Source organism: Lithobates pipiens, unplaced genomic scaffold (genome assembly GCF_037356315.1).
Source record: "Lithobates pipiens isolate NorthernLeopardFrog02 unplaced genomic scaffold, aLitPip1_a1.2 Scaffold_19, whole genome shotgun sequence".
NCBI lineage: Eukaryota > Metazoa > Chordata > Amphibia > Anura > Ranidae > Lithobates > Lithobates pipiens.
In genome coordinates this window covers 452,960,540-452,977,125 of record NW_027507764.1, presented here as the reverse complement: position 1 = coordinate 452,977,125, position 16,586 = coordinate 452,960,540, and the positions used below count along the sequence as shown (strand labels likewise).

At 45.5% G+C, this 16,586-nt stretch overlaps 1 protein-coding gene across 1 annotated transcript in view; it reads left to right on the top strand.

Moving 5' to 3' along the window:
* The first annotated feature begins 2,962 nt into the window (after window positions 1-2,962).
* The window catches only part of NSMAF (neutral sphingomyelinase activation associated factor), a 143,705-nt gene continuing 130,081 nt past the window's right edge, over window positions 2,963-16,586 (top strand). Inside the window, exon 1 of the mRNA XM_077492737.1 lies at window positions 2,963-3,221. Coding sequence (XP_077348863.1) covers window positions 3,172-3,221 — 50 coding nt within the window. The 5' untranslated portion in view covers window positions 2,963-3,171. The remainder of the gene's footprint in view (window positions 3,222-16,586) is intronic.

The following is a 16,586-nucleotide window of genomic DNA, read 5'->3' as shown; positions in this document are numbered from 1 at the left end:
CTACTTTTGCAAATCAGTGCAGGGCCACAAAATCCGTGTCGCACCAATTGGAACAGTGCCATTGCCGCCAATAGGCTGCAACTTGTCATGCAATTTGATCTCTCAAATCACTTGACAAATCGCTCCAAAGTGAACCTAGGTTTAGTATCTGCTCTTTGTACATCTGCCATTCAACACAACAGGACAAACATCTTATTCATGTACTATACACATATGATCAACTGCTGTGCCAAGAACTCCTAGCACTGAACATAGTGTGTGTGTGTGTATATATATATATACATACACACACACACACACACACACACACACACACACACACACACACACACACACACAGTTTAGTTCTATATAAATACATTGTGCTAGAAGGTCCACCTCTAGTCATATGCCATCACATCCCCTCCACCTGATAAGTGTTCATTCAGTCCTGGCTGGAGCAGATGACACTTTACAGTGAATAGTAGCTGGTAAGCTGGCTGGCAGCAGGGCTGCCCTCACCATCAGCACAGTGCTGAGCAGGGCAGTGCCACTGATCCTGTTGTACTGGGCTAAACAGGAGGGCCCAGGCAGCTTCGGGGGCATACGAGCATGTAGCATACATGAGCATATATGCACAATTACTTTAGGCGGGCTAACCTCCCTGGTGGAGTGATTCTTTGTACAGCCGCGCCTTCAGTAAGCGCCAAGGAGGTAGCTGAGAGGGCACAATCCCAGCAGTAGGTGATAGTGCAGAGTGACACTGACACAGTACAACTACTCTGGAAGAATGGTACTGTCCCCAGGCTTCCCATTGTGTGCTTATGATCATCACCAATTTCTTATAGATGTGCAGTGTGTTACAGACAGTAGCACAGTACAGTCATAACAAAGTCAGCACCCAACAGCCACGGACACTGTGACAGAGCCATAGAGCACCTACTGTGATCATCATAACGAAGATTCTCATAAGCACAGTGAGATGCTAGTTTACACATGTTTAGGGGGCAGTAAAAACAAATGGCTCCACTCCCCAGACCCTTTCACCCAAGCTTTCCATTAAGGTCCACCTGTCAGTTTTATCATGCAGCCCTAATTGAAAGTTGCATGTAGGTTTACAGGTGGCTGGATGTAAACAGACTTGTGTCCCTTACACCCGCCTACCTTAAAGTCTGTTTGAATCCAGAAAGAAAAATTAAAAGGGGCTGAATCCTTTATTTTTTTCTAGACCTACTGTAAATGTGAGGGATCAGAGGTAACCTGATGTAAGTGGACACAAGCCCATTTACATCTGGCCACTCATAGAGCCGATCCACTGCAGGTCCAAAGCCAACTCCTGTCTGCTGTACAGATAATGACCACATCTGTCCCATTCAGCTCCAATTCAAAAGGGGATCTGTGTGAAAGCTCCCTTATGATGTGGAAAGTACATATGCTGCAAACGTGAAGCTTTTTGTGCAGCAAAAAATATCCTCACTGTCACCACCCACCATGTTGCCTGCTGAATGTGATAACATTCAACTGCTATCAGGGATTTTAGTGGTTAAAACGGGTGCTGAGGAAGTGGAAAAATGGAATTGATTTACTAAAACTGAAGAGTAAAAAATCTGGTGCAGCTGTGCATGGTAGCCAATCAGCTAGTTCAATTAAGCTTTCACAATGAAACCTGGAAGCTGATTGGTTTCTATGCAGAGCTGCGCCGGATTTTGCACTCTCTAGTTTTAGTAAATCAACCCCAATGCCTTATTACTACCAGCCCAATGCTCTTTGAAGAGCAATCTAGATGCAGATTGCTCATCAGAGAGCGATAATATAGTGTGAACTAACTCTAAAAGACCAGGTTGGGGGTGGGATGTAGGCAGGACTGGGGGGGGGCATCAGAAAAGCTGTACAGGGCCCCATGATTTCTAACAGCAGCTCTGGTGTTGACTGCCGGCCAGTCTGTAAGCTGTACAATCTGCTCAACTGCTCCAGGGAGAGATCTACACAGAGATAATGGGGCTCTGATCAGGAGAAAAATTATAGAAACTGTGAATTCATAGTTTAAATGATTTAAAGTGGTTGTAAACCCTTACAAACCACTTTGACCTACAGGTAAGCCTAGATTAAGGCTTACCTGTAGGTCCAAGCAATATCTCCTAAACCTATATGGTTTAGGAGATATTTGCCCGAAAACGGGCACCGCTGTCTACGGCGCATGCGCCGTAGACAGCGGCGCGCAGGCGCACTGAGCGCGGCATTCTCAGCGACGGAGCTGCCGCACGTGTCGGCTCCCGTGCGCATGCGCGGGAGTGACGTCATCGCGGCTTCGCCGAATGACAGCAGCAGAGCTGCGAGACCCCACCAACAAGATGGATGTGGCGGACTACAGGGGACAGCGGCGACTTCGCTGGCTCCTGTGTCAGGTAAGTGACACATAATGGGCTACTATGTGATGCATAGTAGTCCATTATGCTTTGCCTTTGCAGGGTATGAAAGAGGAAGTAAACTCATCAGGGTTTACTTCCTCTTTAAGGCTCTTAATATATGCAATTTATTTAGTTAATTTTTATTGCTTTAATGATTTTTCCTATTATGGGCTTAAGTGGGGCCCCATGTCTAAGTTTTGCCTAAGGCCTCACAAAGCCTAGAGCCGCCTCTGTATATATATATATATATATATAATGTATGTATATTATATACATGTGTATGTCCGCCCAAGGGTATGACTTTCTTTACTCTGCTACTATGGGCTCTAGCCCCAGATCTTTTATAGACCTAGTAAATCCCCTTGTCACAGGTTGTGAACCACAAGTTTTCTGACTTCTCCTACACACAACTCAGAACCCCATATTACCCAACCTCCTCCTCATCCACTAACTGCGCACTTCCACTTCTGTCAACACCGGCGTCTACCCTCCTAACCAATCACAAACAACATCCCCAACCAGGAAGTCAGTCAGTAACCAATCCGCCGCCACATTTCTTTCTCCTTTCACTTTCCAATAGGGATGAGATGTATGCAGCTGGCACTGGGAACTTCTAGCCAATTATGAGGCTCCTTTCATTTCTGAGCAGCCCAGCAGTTGTGCGGTGTGTGCAGAGTGTATGGAGTGAGTGCGCTGTGTATGTCTGTGCATAGCGGAGTGTAATCATCGGCTGTGTATAGACAAGCGGGGGGAGAGCAGTGTGCCTGCCGGGCACAGCCAGCCCATGGCTTTCTGGAAGAGACCCGATTCCCTGCAGTATTCCAGTAAGGAGAGGTGAGTGACTTCCTGCTGGTGGTGATCATCATATCACTCGCTGGAGTTATGGGGGAGATCTGAGTGATACAATGTATCTGATCTTCTATATGCTGAATGACTTGTCACACATCAGGAGCCCTGAGGGAGAGGATGTGGATGATGAGGGTGAGCATCATCCTGATCTCTGTCATGTCATGTCATGTTATGTGGCTGTGAGTTGCTGATGTTACAATTGATCGGAGTATTGATCTGAACAGAAATGTCACTTTTATTTAAGATGTGAAGGTGACATTAGTCATGCCCTTTAACACCCGCGTTTCTCAATGTGCATTTTGATGCGTTCTTTTGCGTTTCCATTTTTTTTTCTTCCTCTCCATGGAAGGCATATGTGTTTTTTAGTGCATTTTGCTGTGTTCCAGAAAAAAATGCAACATGTCCTACTTTTGGGTAAATAAAACAGTCCTGCTACTCACAGGTGAGCCGGTGTTCCGTCAGATCAGCGAACGGAAGTGACGTTCCATCAGCTGCACATGCGCTCCATGGGTTCACTAATCTGACAGGACAGCGGCACCGGACATCTTACTACACCCAGCTTTGGACTGAATTTGTGAGTAATTTTAGCAATAAAGTGAGCGTATATAAATAAGGATGAGCTCAGGCGTGTTTGCAAACCGCACGTGCAGAGCCCACCAGGAAGTCAGCCCCATGCAGCGCTAATCGCAGGCAGACTTTTTCCAGTCTCTGCAGCCGCGCATCGGGACAATGTACCACTGCTTGTGATAAGCACTCCACAGCGCTGCCTTCCTGGGGGGGCTCTGCACATGCGGTTTGTGAACACGCCTGAGCTCATCCTTATGAATAAATATAGTATATTGACATCTGTGTTGCTGTTTCGATGTTACATTTTGAAAGGCTAAAGGTTTAGCGCAGAGTAGTGTGGGGTGGACCAACATGGCCTCCGCCACATTCCTACTACTGGCATTCAGCTTCTTTCAAACTATAACATGAAAACCACAGATGTCAATATACTATATTTCTTTATAAACACTCACTTTATTGCAAAAATAAGACCTCTCTCACACTGAGGCAGTTTTCAGGTGTTTTAGCGTTAGAAATAGCGCCTGTAAAAAACTGCCTCCCATTTATTGCAATGGGTGCTTTTACACCCGGGCAGTGTGCTTGCGGGATGTTAGAAAAAGTCCTGCAAGCAGTATCTTTGGAGCAGTTTGGGAGTGTTGTATTTAGCGCTCCCAAAACGCCCCTGCCCGTTGCAATGAATGGGCAGCGCTTCTAAAGCACCGCAACACAGGAGTTTTTAACCCCTTTTTGGGGGTTAAAAGCGACCCTGCTAGCAGCCAAAAAGACAGCGCTAAAGTGCCACTAAAACGAGTGGCGTTTTACCGTGAATGTACGGGCGGTCCCAGTGTGAAAGAGGTCTTGCGTGGAAATCCAAGCAATAACTGGGTGTAGTAAGATGTCCGCCGTCGCCTTCTGACTGTGTTCTTTCAGTTTAGCAAACCTGGTAGCGATGGAACACATGCGCAGCTGACGGAACGTCACTTCTGTTCGCTGATCTGATAGAACACCGGCAAGGCTGTAGTCCAAGTCACGCCCTGTCACTGCTGCAGAGATCAGAGTAAATGAAGAAATCGTGTGGCTGCACTCCCACAAACTATGCAATTTGGTTTATTTAAACAAATCAAGAAAAGCATAGCAAGATAAGTATGCAGGCAGGGGAGGACTAGGTAGACACGTTTCATGCCAAAAACGTGCTTTAGCAAAATCACATGTGCATAAGCACATTTATTGTGTGAAACGTGTCTACCTGGTCCGACCCTGCCTGCATGCTCATCTTGTTATGCTTTTTTTTTTTTTTTTTTTAAATAAACCAAATTGCATTGTTTGTGGGAGCACAGCCACACGATTCCTTTGTTTACCTTGTCCTGCTTATGTTGACTGCACTGGAACGCGCTTCTCTGATGTGAACTAAGGCCATTGGAATTTAACCACTGTCCATGTAATTGGCACTATATAATATAATAATAATAATTTAATATTCAAATAAACAGAACCACATAAAATGTATTTAGTGTTCCATCAATATATTAGCTCATTTTAAAATGGTTCTAAAGGCAGAAGGTTTTTTATCTTAATGCAGTAAGATATAAAAAAAAAAAAACCTGTGTGCAGCAGGCCCCCTAATACTTACCTGAGCCCCCTCTCGATCCAGCAATGTTGCAGGAGAGTTTTGGCTGTCCGGGACTCTCCCTCCTCATTGGCTGAGACAGCAGCGGGTGCCATTATCTCTGTCAGTAAGGCAATAAGAGAGCTGGGATGGGCTGAGCTTTGGCTCTGCGTCTGAATGGACATTGCAAGCTGCTTGCTGTGGCGGTAGGAGGGAGGGGCCAGGAGCGATGGCAGGGGACCTGAAAATAGAGGATCGGGGCTGCTCTGTGCAAAATCACTGCACAGAGCAGGTAAGTATAACACTTTGTTATTTTTAAACAAAAAAAAGCTATGACTTTAATAATGTGTACTCGATCCTAAAAAACTGGTATCGGTGCATCCCTATTTTATTGTGATGTGTAAATGAAAGGCAGTAAATCTACACAGCTTGGCCTAGGTTCACATCCCTGCAGGCAGGGCAGCCAATTCATTTCAATGTGCTGTCTTACCTGCAGAAACGTGGGGAAAAAAGTCCCGGACCTTTTTTTAAAATCGTGCCCACATGGAACTGCATGGTGTTGCGGCACTATTCGGTTTTGCGTGCACTTTGCCAATTTTTGGGGTGGCATTAAGAGTTAAAGGCACCTCCATGCATCTGCTAAAGAGTGGCATGTTATGTCTCCCTGTCAGTAATGTGTAGGATTTTGCAAGCGTTCCCAACCCCCAGCCGTGAATAAAACATTAGTGTTTAAAGGATAACGAAAGGCGCTTTTTTTTTTTTTTGGATAGACTGAAGATGCATTAGAACCCCTGTCAGTTTTTATTGCTGTGATGAATAATAATGCAGAGCGCTAATATAATAAAGAAAAAAAATATTAAATAAAAAAGAATTATTTGTATCAAAGAAAAGTCATGGTGAAAAAAGAAAACTAAGGCAAATAGATTTCTTAGTTGAGAGTTGTTTTCACCATGACTTTTCTTTGATGCAAATAACATTTTTATTTAATATTTTATTTCTTTATTATATTAGCACTGCACTTTTATTCATCACATTGTATTTGAGTTTTTGTATTAGGCCTCTTTCACACCGACGTGCCGTTCAGGCCCGCCTGTCAGTTTTTCAGGCGGACCTGAACGGGTGCTCCATAGAGCTCTATGGAGCGTCGGATGTCAGCGGTGACATGTCCGCTGACATCCGACCCGCTCCGATCCGAAAAAGTGTGACGGAGGAAAAAGCTATTTTTCCATCCGTCTGCGGATCGGATCGGATGTCCGTCGTCATCCGATCTCCCATAGGGGAGAGCGGCGCTGTGACAGGTCCGTCCCTGCGCAGTGTGCAGAGACAGACCTGTCATCTCCCTGCTCAGCGGGGATCGGCGGAGTGATCCCCGCTGAGCAAACGGACATCCACGGGGCGGATCAGAACTGATCCGCCCCGTGTGAAAGGACCCTTAGACTTTTTGGTGCCTGGCTGCTTTTATTTATTTATTTTCAATATATTTTGCTTTATTTCTAGCGCAGTGTTAACCTTTTGGGTTTTGTTGTTTATAATTTCCAGTTTTTATTGCTGTCTGTGCCCCCATTAAGGAGGTTCACCCTCTCCGTTTGTCCTGTTTACCATAATAAAGTGAAAGAAAATCCAAAATTTTGGATTGTCCCCAGAAAAGTAATAGAGGGGAAATCTTCCAATGGGGACATTGCCCTAATTTGCACGGATTTCCTCTCACTTCCTGTTTGGCTTTGGTACAGGAAGTGAAGATAATTCTACGCAATGGGATACAGATGGCGAAAAAAAATCTGATGGGTTATAACCCTCCCTTACTCTATCTAAAAAGAAAAAATATTTCTGGAAATTTGAGAATGTCCATAGAAACCAAAAATGGTCCCTTTACGTCAAAAGTGCTTTTAGACCAGCTAGAAAAGAGTGATAGTAAATTAGAATCACTTGCAGAATTGAGCGATGGTGAATCATGGGGAAATTCTTTCTTCCTTCTTTCTTCCTTCTTCCTTCTTTCTTTCTTTCTTTCTTTCTTTCTTTCTTTCTTTCTTTCTTTCTTTCTTTCTTTCTTCTTCTTTCTTTCTTCTTCTTTCTTTCTTCTTTCTTTCTTCTTCTTTCTTTCTTTCTTTCTTTCTTTCTTTCTTTCTTTCTTTCTTTCTTTCTTTCTTTCTTTCTTCTTCTTTCTTTCTTCTTCTTTCTTTCTTCTTTCTTTCTTCTTCTTTCTTCTTTCTTTCTTTCTTCTTCTTTCTTTCTTCTTCTTTCTTTCTTTCTTCTTCTTTCTTTCTTCTTCTTTCTTTCTTCTTCTTTCTTTCTTCTTCTTTCTTTCTTCTTCTTTCTTTCTTCTTCTTTCTTTCTTCTTCTTTCTTTCTTCTTCTTTCTTTCTTCTTCTTTCTTTCTTCTTCTTTCTTTCTTCTTCTTTCTTTCTTCTTCTTCTTTCTTTCTTCTTCTTCCTCGAACAGATTTAAGTATGTCGTTACTAAGAATTACAGGCCTACAATATAAAACACCAAATTTCTATACAGAACAATTGTATCGCTTTGAGATTCAAAAGTCTGACATAATCATACCGCCAGGGAGGCTACACTTGCTTGTATTATGTATACAGATATAATACAGTTAACATCCAAAAAATTGCTACTGTAATAAAAGTACAGAAAGAGTAGTTGATGCTTGGAGCAGACTTCCAGCAGAGGTAGTGTGTCTGACAACCATAACCAGTTCCTAGTTCATAACACCACTGTTATGGAGAAGAGGGGAAGGTGTTTTGTATATCTGACTGCCTTAGGGGATCACGTAGGACGCAGTATTATGTAGCCATAACACATTTCTTGTCCTAGGGTGACAAATCTACCCAGTAGAGTTGTCACTCTAGGAGAGGAGGTGTATTAATGGCAGAATTATTTGGCTAAAATTAAAGGGAAAAAAAACAAAAAATGAAAAAGGCTTGCTCACATGAGCGGCAGCCCTTGTCCCCTCTCCTAAAAGCAATCCACAGTGGATCACTTTTCAGAGGCATTTGAAAGGCAATGAGAAGATGATATATCACCTTGTAAATGCCACACCATGGATTGCATTCGGTGGCAACACCCACCAAATGCAATATGCTGTTTCATTTTAAAAGCTCAGCATTAAGGATGAGCTCAGGCGTGTTCGCAAGCCACACATGCAGAGCCCGCCAGGAAATCGGCACTGCATGACGCTAATAACAAGCAGTGAGACATTGTCCCGATATGTGGCTGCAGAGATCGGGAAATGGCTCAATTCTTGTGATTAGTGCAGTGCCGACTTCCTGGCGGCTCTGCACGCGTGGCTTGCGAACACGCCTGAGCTCATCCTTACTCAGCATACCTGCCAGGACAGCCGTGTGTGTGTGTGTGTGTGTGTGTGGAGGGGGGGGGGGGGGGGGGGTGGCCCTGAGCGTGTCTGCGTTTAGATGGGCTTCCAGGAGGGGTAAAGCTGCTGCTCAACTGCCTGGTTTTGCATCCCCTGGCTGCACGTGTGAATGAACCCTTATATAGTCACCACATCTAAGGACAGGTAAGCTAATGTAATGCTACTTAAAGAGGTGTTCCAGCCTGGGGGGAAAAAATTAAGCCAGCAGCTACAAATACTGTAGCTGCTGACTTTTAATATATGGACACTTACCTGTCCAGGGAGCCCGCGATGTCGGCACCCCAGCCAATTCTCATATTGGCTGTAGGGAGCTGCCGCTGCCATCTCCACTATGGGAAATCGTCAGTGAAGCCTTTCGCCTTTAGAGGGTTCCCTACTGCGCATGCACAAAGCGCACTACGCTTTCCAATTGACCCGGTGGCGGAGGAAGGATGAGGGTGGCTGTACTTCAGAGGAACTGCGTCACCGTGTCCGGAAGTGGGGAAGGGTATCTGTCAAAAACTGGTCCCCATTTCCCTCCCCCCCCACCTCCTGAAAGGTGCCAAATGTGGCGCCGGAGGAGGGGAGGAAGAAGATAAGCAGAAGTTCCACTTTTGGACGGAACTCTGCTTTAAGGATCCTGTTCACACTTCACATAGAGGGAAATCGCGTTTCCATTTGCAATTTTGTGTGGGCAAGTTTCACTCGATTCCATGCATAGGGTAGCCCATTCACTTGAATGGCCTGCCCTATGTGCATTTGTTGCAGAAAAGCTCGGTGAACAAATTTTGGCCAGGAGTATTTTGCTGCACAACAACCGCACTGCATTTAGGGGTGTCATTCGGGGGGGGGGGGGGGGAAACGGCATCCAGTTGCACATCACACGTTCTGCCACTATTTAGAATTGTCGATTTTTTTTTTTTTTTTTTTTTTTTTTTTTTTTTTTTTTTCCGCGATTCCAAATCATGCAAGTGTGAATGGGGCCTAAGAAAAAAAAAAAAGGGGGCAGACTTGATGGACCACTTGGTCTACACATGTTTCCATGTAACATTTATTAATGTTGTGATACAACATGGTTCATGTAAAATATTTATGTAGTAGAAGTAGAGTTTTTCCTTCAACAACCTGAACTTCAGCATTAGAGAACCAGAGCGGTGTTTACATTTCAGATATGAGCACATTGGTTTGGCAATAATGTAACTACAGAGGATATTAAAGGAGTTTTTAGTGTGTGTGTGTGTGTGTGTTTGTGTGTGTGTTTGGGGGCTGGGTTGCAACACAAACTTGGTATTCTTTTAATAATAATAACACATGCTACTGTAAAATAAAAAATTGTATTCTGTGGTGAAAAGGTATTAACAAATAATGAAGGGCCTTTTTATATATTTTTTTTTTTCTTACGTTCCAAAAGCTAACTTGGTGAAAAAAAAAATTGGCAAAAATGTTTTTAAAAAATGTAATACAGCATACCGGTCCTTAAAGTGGTTGTATAGTCAAATTTGGGACTTTTACCTACAGGAAAGCCTATAATAAGGCTTACCTGTGGGTAAAAAAAAATCTCCTAACCCTATACGGTTTAGGAGATATTCCCCTAGCAATGCGCCGTTGACTGCAGCAGCGCATGCACACAGGGGATTCTCGGCTGAAAGTCCGGCAGACGCCGGACCCTGCCGGGAAGAAATCTCCCACGCGCATGCGCAGGAGTGACGATAACGCGGCTCCGGCCACTCACAGCGCTGGAGCCGTGATACCCCGAAGAAACGCAGAGGGAACATGTCAGCTCCCTCGGCGTGGATCGGGCCAGATGTCGGGGGCCTCGTTCTAAGGTAAGTATTTCATAATTAGCTAGTATGTGGTGCATACTAGCTCATTATGCCTTTTCCTTTGCAGGTGAGAGAAAAAAAAATTCAGCGGGTATACAACCGCTTTAAGATGCATTTTTGTTTTTACATTTTTTTTCTTCTTCTATTTTTACCCTTTGATCTGGGCAGTAAGTCTGTTACTTTTGAATTTCCTTCAAGAGTCATTTCACACCACATACAGTCCAGTGCATTTTTTTTTTTTTTTTTAACGCATAGAGCAGGGATATGCAATTAGCGGACCTCCAGCTGTTGCAGAACTACAAGTCCCATGAGGCATGGTACCCAGAGGCAGAGGCATGATGGGACTTGTAGTTTTGCAACAGCTGGAGGTCCGCTAATTGCATATCCCTGGCATAGAGAGTAGGTTACAGGGATTTCAATGTCAAAATTCACACCACTGCACTATATTTTTTATTTTTTTTTGCATGGAACTGCACTGGAATGGGGTAAACGCATAAAAAAAAAAAAAAAAACAACAACAAAAAAAGAAACTTTTTTATTTTTTGGGTGGGGGTGCATGCAGTTTTTTAAATGTCAAATCTGTCTAACACTACCCTCTCCCCAGACTGACTATGCTGCTGTCCATAGGTGTCTCCATTTCTCTTCCATCCAGAGTGCAAATACAGTAAGACAGGAAGTATGTTACTAGCCAGATAACCGGGTTGAAATTAAAGTGGATGTAAACCCTCTCTGAAGTCCGCTCTCTGCTGACGTCATCGCCACAATGGAAGTCAGGATCCGCCAGATGCCTGGACTGAGCGAGCCACTGAGAGCCTGTGACGGCTGCTCCCCGCCCCTCCACAGTTTAGCGCTCGCCGATGTTCGATCACTAGGTTCTCATTGCAGAGGCGCCAAGGACAGATGCAACATTGACTGATGCTAGGTAAGTACTTCCATACTTGGAGGCTCCAAGTATGGCAAGCATGTAGCTCATGGGTATGAGAGTGCTGGACAAATGCCTGTGTAAACTGAGTCCAGATGTGTCCACTGTTAGCAGGACATTATATTGATTACTACACACTGCACATACATTTGAGGTTTCATACTTAAAGCGGGATTCCACCCTAAAGTGGAACCTCCGCTGATCGGAACCCCCCCCTCCGGTGTCACAATTGACACCTTTCAGGGGGGAGGGGGGTGGAGATACCTGTCAAAGACAGGTATTTTCACCCACTTCCGGGCATAGACTCCCACGGGAGTCTACGCCATTTCCTGCCCTGCCGCGCTGTCTGCTGGGACACACACGGGTCCCAGTGACAGCGCGGAGATTTCCTATTGCGCGGCTCGTGCATGCGCAGTAGGGAACCGGAAGTGAAGCCGATTCGCTTCACTTCCTGATTCCCTCACCTAGAATGGCGGCGGCAGCAGCCGAGGCCCGAGCGGTCGATCGGCCTCGGCTGCCGGCATCGCTGGAACCCGGGACAGGTGAGTGTCCATTTATTAAAAGTCAGCAGCTGTAGTATTTATAGCTGCTGGCTTTTAATAATTTTTTTTTTTGGCGGAATCCCTCTTTAACCCTTTCATGACTAAGCCTATTTTTGGAATTTGGTGTTTACAAGTTAAAATCCATATTTTTTGCTAGAAAATTACTTGGAACCCCCAAACATTATATATATTTTTTTAGCAGAGGCTCTAGAGAATAAAACGGCGATTGTTGCAATATTTTATGTCACACGGTATTTGCGCAGTGGTGTTTTAAACGCAACTTTTTGGGAAAAGGGACACTTTCATGAATAAAAACAAAACAGTAAAATTAGCCCAATTTTTTTGCGAAATGTGAAAGATAATGTTACGCCGAGTAAATAGATACCAAACATGTCACACTTTATAATTGCGCGCACTTGTAGATTGACGACAAAGTACGGTACCTAAAAATCTCAATAGGCGACGCTTTAAACATTTTTTACGGTTACCAGGTTAGCGTTACAGAGGAGGTCTACTGCTAGAATTATTGCTCTCGCTCTGACGATCGCGGCGATACCTCACATGTGTGACTTGAACACCGTTTACGTACGCGGGCGCGACTTCCGCATGCGTTTTCTTTGCTTCGCGAGATTTATTTTATTTATTTTTAAATGACTAAATTGTTTAAAAAAAAAAATAAAAAATTTGATCACTTTTATTGCTGTCACAAGGAATGTAAACATCCCTTGTGACAGTAATAGGTGGTGACAGGTACTCTTTATGGAGGGATCGGGGGTCTAAAAGACCCCCCACCCCTCCTTTACACTTCAGTGTATTCAGATCGCCGAAAACGGCGATTCTGAATACCGGATATTTTTTTAAAACCGGCGCCATTGGCAGCCGAGTAAACGGGAAGTGACGTCATGACGTCGCTTCCGTGTTTACGATGAGGAGACTGGAACGAAGCCGATTACGGCTTCGTTCCAGTTCCTCCCCAGCAGCCAGAGCCGACGGATCTTTAATCGGTGCTCCCGATCGAGCGGGAGCACCGGTAACAGCGGCGAGAGGCGGCGGGAGGGGGGGGCGTCCCCTCCCGCTCCTCCGGCATAACAGCCGAGCAGCTTTTAGCCGCATCGGTTGTTATGCCTGGATAGCCAATCGCCTGCTGTAAAAATCGGTACCGGGATGATGCCTGCAGGTGCGGGCATCATCCCGGTATAACCCCCGGAAGCCGAGTACGCAGATGTGCGTACGCTCGGCGGGAAAGGGTTAAAGAGGAGTTCCGCCTCTGGGAAAAAAATGAAAAGTCAGCAGCTACAAATAGTGTAGCTGCTGACTTTTAATATATAGAATCAGCTGTCGGGTGCTGCCGCCATCATCTTCACTAAGGGACACCGGCAGTGAAGCCTTTTGGCTTCACAGCCAGTTCACTACTTCGCATGTGTGATACGTGCTGTGCTTTCTAACTGGCTCCAGTGGTGGAGAAAGGAAGGGGGGGGGGGGCTGAAAATCCCAGGGACGGTGCTGGTTTAGAACCACTTTAACACACACTTTAATTTACATTATCCCTACTTTTTCTGTATGTGGATGATGTCACTGTAATTATTTTAAGAAAAAAAAAAACCATCTAAGTACCTTGTTCCTAATCAGTATACAGCTGTCGCATGACCCAGATCTTTCCTGTCTGCAGGGAAATATACGCAGGGGGACTTTCTAGTCCTCTGCTGCTGGTCACATGTTGAAAACAAAAATAAAACTTTGGAATACAGGGTTAAAATTAAATAATATTGATCAACTGTTTTAAATTGGCAACAAATATATATTTGAAATCAAATCTTTATTATTTTTTAGCAATAACATGGTGTGGGTGGATTTCTTCCAGTCGCAGACTGTCACGCCCCTCCAGCCTGTGTCTTTAGAATAACAGGGAGGTGAAGCCACCGTCAATCTACATATAATATCCCACCCCCATTGTGTTTAGCTGGTTAATGGGCATGAAGGAGGCGGAAGAGGGAGGGAGTGGGCTGTCATTTTACCACTGTGTATACACCCACATGTGTGACTATAGTCACATGGGCAGCTCAGATGTGATAGGGAGGAAATGATCAGGGTATAAATACTGAAAACTGAGCATGTGTAGAGTTTCCAACACTGCAATACTCCAACTACAGCGGGAACATGGACAGAAGGGGGAGACAGAGAACAGCAGGATCAGCCAGTTTTTTTTTTTTTTGTGTGTATAGAATATAGAAAATGAATCCCATAGTGACTGAGTATGAACAGCATGTAATAAATACCACATAGAATGCAGTAAGGCAGGGATATGCAATTAGTGGACCTCCAGCTGTTGCAAAACTACAAGTCCCATCATGCCTCTGCCTCTGGGTGTCATGTTTGTGGCTGTCAGAGTCTTGCTATGCTTCATGGGAATTGTAGTTCTGCAACAGCTGGAGGTCTGCTAATTGCATATCACTGCAGTAAGGTAAAAAAAAAAAAAACCTTCTGCTTTAACAACCACTTTAAAGGACCACAGATATAGTGTACAGGACTGGACCCCACATTGTTTAGGCTGAGCAACAGACTTTCTTACTGATGAAAAAGGATCTGTTCAATAGAAACAAAAGAGCAGATGGGCTCATAAAGGGATGTTCTCAATTACTGGAAAAAGGGTAACGACAGACAAGATCTGGAGCCAGAAATGAAATGCTCCTGTTTGATTCTTCACAGTGCTGCTAGCACTTACTTCATTTCACATACATAATTATATGTTGTAGGTTAATACTCTGCAGTGTAGTGCATTTAAAGCTCTGATAATATTGAGAACACGATGAAGAGAGAATCAAACTTGTCATGATATATATATTGTAGGTCTTTGTGAACCCAGAGTGGTGTGAGCAGGACGGCCTCAAACACCCAGCAACATCTGCAGAAGGGGGAGGCAACCTTTAGAGCACAGTGTGCTGAAAAATGTTTTCAAAGAAATTGAGCGTGCCGATTTTATAACGAAAAAAGTCAACTTCACACTCTGAATCACGAAAATCATTTTTTATAAAGTAAATGCTGTAAAAATTACATTTAAATAAAAAAACCTGCACTTGCGCCTCGGATCAGCCCCAATTCCTGCAACTCCACACCTCAGTTCACTGTCCCCTCTGCTCATCTGCCCCACCACTCTACCATCCTGCTCATCTGCCCCACCACTCTACCACCCTGCTCATCTGCCCCACCGCTGTACCCCCCTGCACATCTTCCCCACCGCTGTACCCCCTGCACATCTTCCCCACCGCTGTACCCCCCTGCACATCTTCCGCACCGCTGTACCCCCCTGCACATCTTCCCCACCGCTGTACCCCCCTGCACATCTTCCCCACCGCTGTACCCCCCTGCACATCTTCCCCACCGCTGTACCCCCCTGCACATCTTCCCCACCGCTGTACCCCCCTGCACATCTTCCCCACCGCTGTACCCCCCTGCACATCTTCCCCACCGCTGTACCCCCCTGCACATCTTCCCCACCGCTGTACCCCCCTGCACATCTTCCCCACCGCTGTACCCCCCTGCACATCTTCCCCACCGCTGTACCCCCCTGCACATCTTCCCCACCGCTGTACCCCCCTGCACATCTTCCCCACCTCTGTACCCCCCTGCACATCTTCCCCACCTCTGTACCCCCCTGCACATCTTCCCCACCACTGATGTACTACCCTGCACATCTTCCCCACCGCTGTAACTCCCTGCTCACCTGCCCCACCAATGTTCCCCCTTTCTCATCTGTACCTTCCTGCACATCTGCTCTACCGCCGTGCCCCCATGCTCTTTTGTCTCACCGCTGAACCATCTTCTCATCTGTCCTAACAATGAACTTATCTGCTCATCTTTCCCACCACTGTAACCCCCTTTCGTATCTGCCCCACCACTGTACCTCCTGCACATCTGTTCCCCCTGCTCCTCTGCCCCACCACTGTAACCCCCTGCTCATTTGTTCCACCGATGTACTGCTTTTCTCCTCTTTACCCCCCTGCTCCTCTGCCCCACCGCTGTAACCTCCTGTTCATCTGTCCCACCAGTGTATCTCCTTTCTCCTCTGCCCCGCCACTGTACCCCCCTGTATATATGCCCCTCCAATGTACCTTCAGCACATCTGTCTCACCACTGAACCCCCCCCCCCCCCCCCTGCTCTTCTGCCCAACCAATGCACCTGATTTCACATCTTCCCCACTGCTCTACCCCCCTGCTTTTCTGTCCCACCACTGAACCCCCCTGCTCTTCTGCCCCATCTCTGAACCCCTCTTGCTTATTTTCCCCACTGCTGTACCCTCTTCTCATCTTTGATGTGTGGTGAAAGGATGCAGAGATGAGACACATCTACCTGTCCCGACACACTCATCCTGCTGATCCAACTCTTGCATCCAGCCCACGTGCTTGTATGTGATGTCACACACAAGCCTATGGAATGGATGCGCAATGATGAGCTCAGGTCAGGGGCATTTTCTGAAAGCAGTGGGCTTGTGTGCAGGATCATATGTTGGGACCCTCGCTGAAAAAGTTTGGTGTGATTTTCATTGCACTGAATACTGGCTG